This window comes from Motacilla alba, chromosome 3, assembly GCF_015832195.1.
Source record: "Motacilla alba alba isolate MOTALB_02 chromosome 3, Motacilla_alba_V1.0_pri, whole genome shotgun sequence".
In the NCBI taxonomy this organism is placed as follows: domain Eukaryota; kingdom Metazoa; phylum Chordata; class Aves; order Passeriformes; family Motacillidae; genus Motacilla; species Motacilla alba.
In genome coordinates, this window is record NC_052018.1 from 105,572,704 (window position 1) to 105,586,753 (window position 14,050).

At 38.3% G+C, this 14,050-nt stretch overlaps 1 protein-coding gene across 11 annotated transcripts in view; it reads left to right on the forward strand.

The window, feature by feature from the left end:
* Positions 1-14,050, forward strand: part of CDC42BPA (CDC42 binding protein kinase alpha) — a 182,526-nt gene that overhangs the window by 139,978 nt on the left and 28,498 nt on the right. For 7 of the 11 annotated variants that reach the window (XM_038132509.1, XM_038132508.1, XM_038132515.1 and 4 more), the window contains 8 exons: positions 918-965; positions 4,804-4,842; positions 8,022-8,141; positions 8,820-8,900; positions 10,937-11,042; positions 11,794-11,930; positions 12,579-12,718; positions 13,595-13,676. In XM_038132509.1, the coding sequence (XP_037988437.1) occupies positions 918-965; positions 4,804-4,842; positions 8,022-8,141; positions 8,820-8,900; positions 10,937-11,042; positions 11,794-11,930; positions 12,579-12,718; positions 13,595-13,676 (753 nt within the window). The remainder of the gene's footprint in view (positions 1-917; positions 966-4,803; positions 4,843-8,021; positions 8,142-8,819; positions 8,901-10,936; positions 11,043-11,793; positions 11,931-12,578; positions 12,719-13,594; positions 13,677-14,050) is intronic. The other 4 variants (XM_038132512.1, XM_038132518.1, XM_038132510.1 and 1 more) reach the window with 3 other exon arrangements.

Consider the following 14,050-nt stretch of genomic DNA (forward strand, 5'->3'; position numbering starts at 1 on the left):
TGCAGTGAACATGAAAAGCATAGCTGTTCAAATGGCTTTTCTTTGTATTCAGAAAATGCTAAGTAATGCAGGCAGTGGTTTGGTAAAAACAAGAAAATACCAAATCATCCTTGATTGTATCCCATGAAGTCCCATTAGTACTGTTTATTAGGTTGTTTTCATCATCTGTTCATTTTACACAGATCTGTAAAATCCAGATAATTGCTATTCATTTCCTCTCCACAAATCCTTTTATTTAAAAAAAAACCCTCTTTAATACCTTTGTCATTTCCAGAAAAAAGACCAGAATAGGTAGAAAGCCCGATAGGAAAAAATTGAAACAATATTATTCATTTATTATCTTCTTTTCTAATCAACAGTAAGCAAAGCATCATCTTTCTTTTAAAAGAACAGCTGAGGTGAAATATTGGTCAAACTGAATTCAGAGGATACAAGGCACCACCTTTACAGTTAGACATTGATATAAAGTTTGCCCAGTTGTTCCTGATGCAAATACAGCCTCAGCACATTTAGCTGTGAAAGAGCATAATCCCTGCTGTTACTGATGTCCCCAAATTCTCTTTCTTTTCATTATGTATTCACTGATTCATTGTTCTCTCTTGAAGTCCTCACAATGAACATAGTTTTAAAATTTCCTTTGTAATAATTTATCTTATAAATTACTTCAAGGATAAGAATCCTGTCGAGGGTATAACAATAATACTTTATTGAGTAAATGCTGTAAAAACACTGGTTTCTTTACAGATAGTACATTAATTGTCTATGAAAGGCAATTAATGAAAACTAACTGAGGTAACTATTTCTGCCACTGGTTATTTACAGTTCTTTATTTTTGCACTTTTATTTATATTGAACAGTTTTCTTCATCCTTTTCTTTCTCTCTCTCTCTTTTTTTACTGCTGTGTTCATTAAAATAGGATTCCTTTTCCTCCTCTTCATCCTCATTGATTGATTTTATGGATGACGTAAGTCTGACTTTCAACCCAGTAAATCCCTCAATAACAGATCAGTTGATTAATTTGGAATATTCAAACATTAATGCAGTCAACTTAAAAAATCTGCACCTGCAGTGGAGAACAAAGTATTTCTGTAATAGCACTCTTACACCTATTTATATAGATAGGTGTTCTGTTTTGAAATAAATGCTTTTCTTTAGGTGCAGGTGAAGAATTCTTAATTTCAAACAGTTTTTCTGGTGGGGAAGAGCTGCTTTTAGGCCTTGTCTATTGATATGGCCTGTGAAAAACGGTTCCAAAATCATCAAGACATTTATGTATTTAATTCTTTTGTGTCATATTGTTCCTTTATCATGAGTTGTTTCCATAAGTTTTCTAATCACTTCTCTTAAAAGTTTCCCTTCCATACAGATAATTTCTGTGAATATTTTCTGGTTTTTAGCCTGCATTGTGAGAAGTCATTTTCACTATCACTGAAGTGAACTTACTACTTTTTATTGCCACTTGAAATGCAGGTTTTCTGTCAGGAATTTTAAATATTTAAATATTTAAACTGTTTAAATATTCCCACTAGTTAATTGCATACTAAGGGAATTGAGTTAAAAGCTAAGACTTGACTGCATTATATTTCTTCCAAACTGAAGTAGTAGGCCCATAAAAGTAATTATTAATAAAATTTTTGAAATCCAGGTGTCTAGAGCCCCATCCATTTCAGCTCTGTAGGAGTAATTGTGTGTGTGTGTGTGTGTGTGTCTGTGCTCGTAGATGTGTTTATTCATATTATACATCCATACACTCACTCATATTTATACATACATGTTTAACACAGTGTAATCCAATTGGCATTGAAATTAGATGAAATTGATATTGTTTGAGAAATGTCTGCTGTGAAGGGTGTAGCAAAGAGGATGAGGTAAATGGGCCTTTTCTGCTGCTTTTATTTCCTTTTATATATCCTGAAAAAATGCTTTTCTTCTGGATGCTTTTTCTCTGTAAATCAGGTTTATACCTCAGACAAAATGTGAAGGTCCATCTGTGGTGTCATAGTAGAAGGCACTTCCCTGTTTTTTTTGTATAGCATACAGAAAGCTTCTGGCTTGCTGATAGTGTTGGAACTTTCTTATACAAAAAAAAAGAAAAAAGAGAGAAAAAAAAGGGGTACGGTTTCCTGGAGTGTAAATCCACAAAAAACAAATTATATTTATATTCTTTATCTGGATTAAAGAAAACATGTTCTTTGTTACCTGAGTATAAGGAGCACTTTGTTTGTATCAGCAGGTTCTTGAACAGAAATTTATCTTTAAAAATATCTAAAACACTCCCCTAAAACATATTCAAATAGAAATGAAGTACATGTGTGATAGTTGCTGATAATGTTCTGTTTTGCAAGGAGAAGCTTAGGACATTGATATTTTCCTGGTTGCTCTCTAGTTAATTCTGAAGGACTTCAGTACTTTATTCCATATTTATTGTTGCTTGTTTTTTGGGTTTTTGGGGGGCTTTTTTTGAGAAGGCAGCGTGTTTTTCCACAAGCATTTTGACAATTTTGCTTTTTTCTTTATGGACGTGAGTAATTTTCAACTGCTGGCCATACATCCTTTCATAGCAATTCTTCTTGATTGGTCCACCCAGATCAGATCTTTGCACACCTTTCAGTCTTGGGTAAAGGTTCAGGTATTAATATTTATATTGTTTGCCTGTAGTTAGCTTCCTGCACATGGAGTCAAACTTCCTCTGTTCCATCTTCCATTTGAGTCAAACAGGAGTGGTTTTTTTCTCAGTTGCACTGGGCAAAAGAACATCTCTGGGCTGAACTGGCCAGGGGCTCATGTCCCTAACACCAAGGCAGAATTCTCTCTCATCTGACAGAAAAAGTAGAGTTGGCTGCTCCAAGATGGGAAGAACACCTTGCAGAGAAATACAAGACATTCTGTCTTTGTTAGAAAGAGAGATAAAGCTTTTATCTGCGTTAGTAGATGAAAAGTAATGTCATTCACTTGTGCTGTGAAAGTCAGTTCTGCATCTTTGATTTATTGGACAATCACTTGATTCATTCATAGCATCATTTATAGGCTGAATTATCTAAATGAATGGTTATTTATGATTGAGCTCATTGAGTTGGTTTAGTATCAATCTGTTAGATGGACTTAAATTAAAATAAGGCTATTAAAACTCCCTGCCCGCTGGATGTGACCTCCATTCCCTTTCCAATGACTCTTACTGGCAGTGGTTACCTTGAAGAACAGCATTTCTTGCAGCACAACCAGAAGAATTAACTTCTCAGTCAAACCTGAGAAGTCTGAGGGTTCATTGGGGTCTTTGTATCAAGACCAAGGAAGGATTAGAATCCTCAGGTCAGGCTCATGCAGTGCTGCAATATTGCATGGGGTTCAGCAAAGCCTCTCTTGTAATCAAGAGCCCCAAGTAAGTATTTCTGTTGGCCTGGATTGTTTCTTCAGACTCTGTGCCTCATTAAGGAAGGACAGAGAGTGTGTAAAGTGAGGTGCAGATGCAGTTGCAAGGCATTCCTCGCAGGGTCTCTGAAGTCTGCTCAGCACACAGATGGGCACGCTGCACTGGGTTTCCTAGGGTGGGTATGTCTTGTGTGTCTGCCATCCAAATAACGGAACTATTTACAGCACTCTCTGAATGACTGGAGTTAATTCTAATTTTTCCAATGAGGAAAACAGTAGTTTTGCAATTTCTGCTTGAGAGAAATAAAAATAGATGTCCTGCTGCCTCTGTAGCCTGCAGATGCTGCGGAGAAAGTGGCAGCTCACTATTCAGATGAGCAGCATTCGCTGTTGGTTCCTGCCTGGAAAAGATGCTGAGTCAGGTTGGCAGAACTGGTGCCTAAATCCTCTTAGCTGTGACAGCCCACACGTTCAGAAGCCATCCTCGTGTGTCCCCTGCACCCAGGGGAGTAGGAGTGTGTTTGCAGTCCCTGAATTCCAGTCTTGGTGGGGAGGGAAGTCACCCCCAGTGACTGTAAGAGACTAAACCCTGCTGCTGTCTCTCCTGTGTGTTGCAGGCTGTCTCAGTGACACTGTCTAGGTGTTAAGTCTCCTGTGTTCAGCAGAAGTGTCTGACAGTGGAAGTGTTGGGTTTTGTTCCTTTGCCAGGTGGATCTTTGTGTATCTCAGCTGCGAGAAGCAATCAACTCTCGTTTTGTTTAAGGATGAATTTGTTCTTTTTTCATAGCAATAAAATGGAATCCCATTTTCCCTTGACAAATTTTTTTTCCCCCACGTACTCAAAAATACTATTTTTTTGCCCTGTTGCTAACATATTAGAAGTTAGAAATAGATTTTTCTTAAGTCCTCCTGCAGTCTGTCCTCACATGCAGTCCCTTTGGGCTTTGGCTAGACTAAACAAATCTGAGCTCTGCAAGTAGCCACAGAATAATAAATGGTGTTCTGAGTTCTTATTATTGAACAGAGTAAGTCATAGTGGTGTGTGGTGAGAGCCTTGACTTCACCTACATGTTCATAATTGAGTAAATCTGGTTCATATTGATACTTTAAATTGGACATATTGTGCCTCCAATAGATGACTTTATTCATCTTGCTCAAAGCACAGAGATGCCAACTGCAAATTAATGGTGCAGTGTAGTCTGCAGCTCCACTGCTGTTGTCCGGTGTAAGACTGTTGACTTGGAATAGCTGTTCCTTTTTTTTTTTTTAATGTTTCTTCCTTCTGTTGGCCCAGAATAGCTTGTTTTTAAATAACAGTGAACACGCTTGTGTGTGTCTAAACACTACCTCTGGAGATACAATGAGCAATTCTGAGGTGATGTATGTGTCACTGTTTGGTTTTGTAACATATTCTCCTCCTCTCTTTGTTAAAGCGCTCTCCTTCCTGTATTCCAGCTAACAAAGGCAGACGTGTAAGAGGCTGTCTTACTCTATGTGGCCCTTTATTTTTTGCCTGTTTTGTCCATGCCTATGTTTAATGTATGGATTGTGTATTTACCTCACTGCATGTCTTGTGCTGCTGCTGCTGCTGTTTGCTGCTGCTGCTGCTGTGCTTTTTGTTGTTTTACAGCCGTGGGCTCAAAGCTTTTGGACTATTTCATTTGGCAATCCTCTGAGCAGAATATCACAGTAACTGGAGAAGATGCTTTGGGTGCTTTCTCATTTCAGTGAACCCCATGAGCAGAATATCTCTGAAACTGGAGAAGATGCTTTGGGTACTTTCTGATTTTAATGTGAAAGTTCTGTGTGGAAGCTGATCAGGCAGATGCAGGTTGGGAAGATGAGCAAACATCAAATGAGGGCCTGTTTGTTTCCTTGCCCTTAGCAGAGGGCATGTGTTAAGTCGTGGGAATTGCCCATACAAGGTCAAAGTTTGGCATTTGTGGGGAACATCACAGCAAATGATAGAAAATATCACAGTGCAAAGATAAATAAACATGAAGTGGGGAATTGAGTAAATGGAGCATCAAGGAGGATAGGAAGAATTCATACAAAGGAAACAGAGATGGTTGTGTTGTAGCTGGTTAAGCTGGAAGGGTCTGTGGTGTTTGAAAACTCAAGGTGGGTTTTTAAGGGTTTGCACTTGTTATCAAAGCAGACTCAGCGAGGATGAATTTCCAGTTATTCTATGTCCATTTTAATCTCATACTGCCACTTTTGTTTCTTTTATACAGATATGATGGAAGAGATAAGTAAGCATACATACACAGCATTTCTGTTGAAAGTTCATTAAATAAACAGTAATGCCCATCAGCTCTAATGATGTCCTTACCCATTCAGTTCAAAGCACACTGCTGACTCTCTCTCAGGCAAACTTACAGTAACTGGTTGTTTTTGTTGGTGGTGCCTCCAGTTCAGAAGTTCTCTCTCCTCCAGATGTGTTTATACACTGGCCAGCTTTGGCTCAGACCTGCACAGTACTGTGGAAGACAGTGAAGCTCTTGCAGTTTGGGAGGAAATGGTGAAATCTGCTTTGGGGTAATCCAGTGGATTAGTTTAAAACCAGTTTGGAAGGTGCTAACATGGTCTTCATAAACTGTTGACCGTAGTTGAGTCAGGTTGCTTTTGTGCTTGGTTCTTCTCATTAAAAGCCAGGACCCCAAGATCACTGCAGCTAAAAGCCCTTGTTTCTGCACTGAAGGTGGTGGTTAAATTCCCTTCTGCAGTGGTGGATCAGGTTCTGAGTGTTTTGTGGGCTTTTTATGTTTGTAAGTAAAGTGAAAATGCATTTGTTACTGTTTCAGCAGTTGTCTTCAACCACAAAGGCTTTGTAGCACATTCCAGAAAGGTTCCATCACTGATATCAGGCTTGTACTATATTTTTTCATAGACACCATGAAAATTCTTTGGTATGCAGATGCTGCTTTGAAAGGGAAAGCCCTTGGAGTGTCTGGGAACATTTATGAAATGATAGATTAGATCTCCAAGTTTAACTTGTAGGAAAAAAAGGAGTGTCTGTTTCTTGCTATGAAAAAATTTGCCTGTAGTTACTCATTGGGCTTATTTTTTAGTAACATTTTTAAGGACAAGGTAGAATTGTTGAAGGTTAAACAGTCTTTGTGTGGACTCCAAGTTTTCACATGTTTAGACTGGATTAAAAAGAAATTTAAAATAATTGAAACATGTTGCATTTGAGGATATACTACTTAAGGCATCAGTGTTTCTAATACTGGGTAAAGCTTTCAATGATTATTTGCTTCTGATAAATCTGAGCACAAAATGTTCACTTTACTGCTACTTTTTGCCTCAATGCTTGCAACACATGATTTATGTGTAGTAAACAGGTGTATCCCAGTGTGAGAATTTCCCATTTTCATTTCAGAAATGCTTGCAGGCATGTTAATATGCCTAAGTTGATTAAACTGATGAGCATTCTCCACCAGATAATTTTTTGGAAGGGTATGGTAAAACTAGAAGTCATCAAATTTAACTCACTATTAAAAAAAAAACAAAACAAAACAAACCAAAAAAAACCCCCAAAAAGCCACCAAAACAAAACTAGCAACTGCACCTGTTTGCTGATGTGACTGAGCTCCTGAAGGGCAGAACTGTATGTGCATGTATAAAATTGGCTTGGCAATATAATTGATTCCCAAAAAGCAGTAAAGTTTGTGGAATTCTTGGTATTGTCAGTTGCAAATGACATGAGAAACACTGGAATGTTCAAATGCTTTCTGTAAACATGGCTGCATATTTAATTTGTCTGCAAGCTAGGCAAATCCTTGGCAATGGAGAACTGATGATAGCATTGCTCCAGAAAATCAAGGCATGCCATGAAGCCTTCTGCAGGCCTGCAGCTTTTATTTTTATTATTAGTGGGAAACAAGGATTTTCACCATTTTTTTCCCCTAATATAATTTTACGTAGGAAACTTTGCAGAGATGTCTTGTTTTCAAGGAAGAATCCTGCCTTCTCTGATTTTTTCAGCTTTACTAACAAAAGATGACTTGTTACCCAGGATGCCTCTTTGTACCTCTGTGCCTTGTTCAGTGTAGCTCTGTGTTTGGCTTAGTTTCATTCTATATATCAAGGTCTAGGAAAACATTCCCCAGAAGAATCTGTGTTCCTGGTAAGGATGTTTCTGTAGTTCAGATGGGTTGCAAAGCCCCCTCAATTCTCTGGGAATGTAGTTATCAGGATATACACTGCTCTGCCTTTTCTCCTTGTTTTCTCCTGAATATGTTTGCAGGAATTTACACGGGCTATGTGGAAATTCACTTCTGACAAATCCCTGCTACCAGCAGACAAAACCCAGTAGTGTTCAGAAAATATTCACCCTTGGAAAATGCTGAATTGCAAGTGTCTTCAAGTGGTTGTCAGGGCCCTGAACTAGCAGCTCTTATGCATGTGCTCACCTCTCAGCAAAAGCCTTGGCGTGTTTACATGCAACAATTTTCATTCCATTTTGTTGCTTTTAATTAGGAAGTTGCTTAAAACTGAATTTTTATCCTCTCAGTTCTCTCTTAGGAATTCTACTGCTCCCATATCTTATTTTGGTAAGACTTGAAAATACTTTTTTTAATGATGTCTTTGATTTATATCTCTGGTTGTTGTTTTTGTTTTTTTTTTTTCTCTTGAATTGTTGTCCTAGATTGATTCAGTTGAGAATTTTACATTGTCTAATACTCCATCACGGGATGAAGATAGCAAGTCTCACCTCCATTCAAGATCAAGGTCTCCTTCTACAGCCAGTGAGATTGAACCAATTGAGGTACTTTAGTGTTGAAAGATATTTGTCCTTTTTTTCTCTTTTTAGGAGTAACAGTTTCACTTGTATAAAAATGAGTACTGCAAGTCTTTTGTTTAAGTTGAAGCTCATTCTTCTGCAGCAAGACAGTTTAGGACTTTGTGGTGAACTGTGTTTTAGGGAATGTTGTATTTCCTATGGCTAATTGAATAGGGATGGGAACTATGAATCAATTATTAGTTATGGTCTCTCTTCATAACATATCCTTAGTCATGAATGTTTAAGAAATGCTAGGACAAAGATTGTTACAATATAGTTTGTAAAAATACACTTTAAGGCCCTGCTGGAAGTCTTGTTATTATGAAATGTTAGCCAGACTCTGCAGCTATAATAATACATTGATATAATAATTTATCCCCTTTCACTAATAAAAAATAATTAATGTGTGTTCTCTAATATTTTATATCAGAAAATATCTAATCAGATATTTCAGATAATGTGAAGTTGGTTTTGACATTTAGGAGATGAATCTTGCTGAGTAATAAGATTTGTTTTTCTGAGTCCTGCATGAATTAATTTGGTTTCGTAGCTTGGATGCTGAGGAATGGGGTGGGTGGGACAACATGCTCTTCTTCCTTTATCCAGGCTTTCTTTGGCAGTGTGTTCTTGATGTCTGATTGATGCTTTGGGGCCTCTGTGCAGGTTACAGATCATCCTCCCCGTGCAATTCACACGCCCACCATGAGGACAGCGTATATTGGCTCGGGACTCTCTGCACCAAAGGTAGGTACCCTGTCAAGCTGCACTTTCTGTGGAGCAAGGGCAACGTGGCATTCCTGGGCTACAGCTTCAGGAGGACTGGTTCTCACACTGCTCTTACCAGTCATGTGCAAGCTGGTTGCTCTCTAAAATTTAAAACCCTTGGTTCTCACATTATGGGGTGTGACAAGCTGCATTAGGAATTCCACAGGCATTTGATTGTAGGAAAAACAGTAGTTTGGACACCAGAAAGAGGTAAATGAGCTAGAATGTGTACAAAGGAAAGTGCCATCCTGGGAAGTGAGTTTTTTCTGACATGTGTCTGACCAACATGCCTCTCCACTCTTTGCATACTGGAAAGTCTCAGATTAGCATGTCTGTGTGCTAATTAGATGTTTATTCTTGAGAAAAGGCAAAGAGTATCCCTAAAAATGAAACCACAGATTTGCCTGTTTTAAAGCAGTGTAGAGTGAGCACTACAGGAAGAGATTTTCAATTTTCCTGTCTTTTGACTTTTACCTGCATAATTACTGATTTTCCATCAGTTGCTGAAATCATTTTGCTGTTGCTGAATAAGCCAGTGTATGCTAATTCCCAGTGGATTATGTCTATTCAAGCAAACAAAGAATAAGTACAAGCTTTAAAGGAAAAAATTCTTCTGAAAGTTTTGAAAATGACTCAATAGTTTAGGAAGCTTCTGTATATTTAAAAATAACAGTTTTTCCTGCAACTAATAATGAAGTAAGCAAGCCTTTCTAGTAGATCTGATTCTCTGCTTTGATAAATTGCAGAGTAGCAGAAGATTCATTTGTGTAAAAGAAAGCTGGAAATTTTGAGCAGACAGTGCTCTGTTGGCAGCATCTTAGTAGATCAATTAAAAAAAATACTTTAAGTGCACCTGGAATCATGTGAAACATACTTTACTGTCTACAAAATTTAATTTTTGCAAACATTTTGCTCAGTAAGTAATGACTTTCTTTATAATTTATTATGTCCCCTAAAGAACCTTTTTACTTTTTGATTGCATCAGTGTTTAAAGCTGGATGTTGTTTCCCTGCAAGTCTCAAAACAGAACATTCTGTAGACAGAATGCTGCCATTGTAACAGTAAAGCTGTCATTAAATATGGATAGGTTTGAGCCCTTAGCTGTGATATCTTATGCTCTGAAAAACAGGAAGGCGAGTAAAATTTTAATATACCTACTCTCCAAGGCAGTCTGCAAAATTGTCCTGTTTGACATCACATACACGGTCAGGTTTCTTTGGGACAGAATTTGCATTGACCGTATGCTCTGGCCTTTCTTTATTATTAACTCCCAGTTTTTTGCTGGGAGTTTTTATCAAAAAGCAAAAGCAGCTTCCTGGATTTTGTATAAGGACATCTGTGAGTCATCCTGCCACATTATGTGGGCATTTAGCCTTTATATAGCAGCATCAGCATGGCCACCCTTGAGGAGAGAATGAAACCACTTACTCATGTACTCTGTGTTCCCAAGGAATAATAAAAAAAAAGTGAAATCCTTTCAAAATCAACTTCATCTATCAACTTCAGCTCTTGCTTTAGATTGGGTGTTCTGAATTGCCCCTGCTAAACACAATAAAAGGGGCTCTGCCAGGGCTTTCTGGCATAAAATTTTGAAGAAGTCTGCTATTTTTCTTTTACCTAAGGCAGTACTCCTGACAATGGAGCACGGAATTTGCAGCTTAGAAAATACTGTTATGTATTCACCTGGTGACAGGCAGGTGCCCTCTGAGCACATGATGATACATGTTCAACTTCTAAAGTGTAACAGAATCACTTGGGCAGCTTTCCTATCTGCAATGGAAGCAAACTCGTATTCTGAGACAGGGTCCAGTTTCCATGGCTTTGTTTACAGAGGATTCTTTAAATTATCAACAGTGGGCACAGTGATAAGGAATTTTTTTTTGGCTCAGATCTCATTTCAGCAAGCAGAAACAAGCTGCCTTATGAAATGCACCTATGCACTCTTGTCTGTGAAAGAAATAGCTGTGCTTGAGAAGTGTTGCAGGTGGTAACATCCTTGTCTGCTCCTTTCACAGCCTAAAGCTCACCAGTTTGTAGTGAAATCGTTTAACACACCAACAAAATGCAATCAGTGCACGTCCCTGATGGTTGGTCTGATACGACAGGGATGTACTTGTGAAGGTAAGCACTTGGGAGAGCCAAACGAGTGTGAGCTGAAGTTCTTACACATGCAAATGGCACAGGAAATGTAGTGTGGTGATGCAAGAGTCTTCTGCTTATATTTTAAATAGCAGTATATTCTCATGCTTCAGTCTTTAAGAGTAGAAGCCAAACACTTTGAACATACATAAGAGATTGCTGAGTTATCTGGGGGACACTTTATTCCAGTTGGTGGTAGAAGAGCTTAGCTCAGTGTATCCAAAATAGCAAAAAGGGGCCACAGGTGGCCCCCTGAGGGGTCAGGTATATTGACACCAGCTTTGCTTTATGTTGCAGGGCAAAATTTATTAGACATCTAGTCTGATTTATTCCAGAAAGAAGCAGAATTGGTACTGAATGGCGGTTATTCTTGTTTGTACGCACACAGAATGATGCTTATTATTTAAAGGATGTTCCAGTTTTTTGTTTACTAGTAGAGTTGGGCCTAGAGGACACAATAGAGATTATATTAGGCTCTTTCTTATCTGGGTGAAAGCAGGTGTATCCATAAACTATCTGAAAAAGAGAAATATGGGATTTAGAGCAGATAAAAACATGAACTTCTGCTGTGTGCAGACTTATATTTCTGTCTGTAGCAAAGTTCAGTGAGATTATTCAGATGCTGGTCAAAAAAGGAAAGGGAATTTCTTTGTAAATCTCATCATCATTACCATAACTTTTGCACCGCACAAGAAATAACCATCAAATTTTTTTTGTTTCTTCTCCTCACAAGTGTGTGGATTCTCCTGCCACGTGACCTGTGCAGACAAAGCTCCTGCAGTGTGTCCAATCCCTCCTGAGCAGACTAAGGGACCTTTGGGAATAGATCCACAGAAAGGCATAGGAACAGCTTATGAAGGACATGTCCGAGTAAGTAGGAGGCAGCTGCATTTGAGGCACTTACATTAAATTCATTGTTTTCCAGAGCTGGTATTACGTTGAATAATGGGGGGATAGATTCAATTACATCTTAGGGTAGCAGTTTGGAAACTAAGACCTGAATTTTCACAAAGCAACTCTTAGCATTGTCAGCAGTGATCCTTTCTCCATCTCTGTTGGTCAGTGTGCTTTGGGTTGGTCTTGAGCCGTTCCCACTCTGGAGATCAGATCATCTTCCAGGGTCTGTGAGTTTTTTGAGTCTTTCTGCAAGTACTGTCTGTGGTTACTGGTGTGGATGTTAGCACAGAAATTTTAAAAGATTTACTCACCATAGTTTTGGCCATAAATCTGTGGCCAGCTAGAGACGAGTTTTTGTCTCCATGTTTGTTAATACAGCTCTGAATAAATTTGTGGAATGAGAAGAAGGAATCTGGGATGCTATTAATTTATTAAGTAACATATTGTCTGTCTGTCTGTGTTTGTTGGTCTTACTGTTCCTGGGCTCTTGCAAATGTTGCTTAACATCATTACTGAATTAAAACTTCCCAGCCCAGATGAGCAAACTGATTTTTGTGCTGTTTGATTTTTTTGGTTGCATCTAAACGTACAGAGAGTTGATCAGAATTTATTTTCCTAAAGGTCCCAAAGCCAGCTGGAGTAAAGAAAGGTTGGCAGAGAGCGCTGGCAGTGATCTGTGATTTTAAACTCTTCCTGTATGATGTAGCAGAAGGAAAAGCATCTCAGCCCAGCGTGGTAGTGAGTCAGGTCATAGACATGAGGTAAGCTGTTTGCTGCTGGTGGGAGCTTTGCAGAGGCACTGGGAGGTTTTGTTCTGCTTTTCCTTTTTGTCAAATCAGTAAGCAAGCTCCAGAGCTTTTATGAAACCCTTTAATCCTTGTTGAAAGGCACTAATTTTCTGGGATAAAAAAATAGAACAGCAGTTTGCAGTTATTTGGAGTTAGCCTGAACTACACTTGTTTGTTCCTATATGGATGTTTAAACTCCCATTACTACATCCTGTGCAAAGAGCATCTGTTCAGCTGTGCAGAAGATCTGGAATGACAAAGCATTAAAAATAACACCATTTTGGGATTGAATGGAGTTTTGAAAGACATAAAACTTTGTTATAGGGTAAATGTATTACAATTTTTGCTCGAGAAGGGCTGAATAGTTTGTTCCCACTATCTTCAGTACTACTGAAATACTACCAGCCTCACTGAAGGCTGAGAATATCTGACGTAGCAATTAAGTAAAGCTTGTCTCTGATCTAAGTTAATTCATCCAGGAAGCCCCAAACTGCTGAAGGTTGTAGCTTCTAGGTGAGTTTGGATTTTTATGAGAGTTGGAGAGGTTGTTCTTTGTTCCCTTATTTTTTAAATTGGACTTTTTTATTTAAAGGTTTTAATTTATACAGAATAAAAACAGTTACAGAATATCTGAATAGATTTATCTCCATCAGCATTTACCATGAATTAATTACGCAACATTGCATTTGTGAGTTTTATCTTCAGATACAGATGAAAGGATAATTTTAAAAATCATATTTCAGTGCTGACTTGTTTCCTTCACTAAACAAGGCTATTGAAAAAGTAAAATCCAAACGTTCAGATTTTACTCATTAACTCTTTTCCAATTATGTTTATGGTCTCCATAAGGGATGAAGAATTCTCAGTGAGTTCTGTCTTGGCCTCAGATGTCATCCATGCAAATCGGAAAGATATCCCCTGTATCTTTAGGGTGAGTATTACATTCTGACCCTCCTAACCCAGATGTGCAGGCTTTCCCAGGGTGATGTGTGCTGTGACAGCTTGCCAGTATTTTATTTCCTTGGCAAGTTCTGCCCCTGTAGAATCCATGGCAGCAGCAGCAATGCATAGGGTTCTGTACATATATAATTTATGTGGTAAAAATAGCACTGGTACATCTAGACAAGCAATCATCTCCATGTGGGTTGTATTTTTTCATCTTCACAATAAGACATATTTTCCTCCATTTCTTCTTAGTCATTTGAAATTCTTCTGTTCATCGTGACTTTGTACATTTTCATTTCCTCAAGTTGCCTTCTGCTTCTCAATTTAACTGACTGGGTTATTGCTGAAGTCTTTATTTTT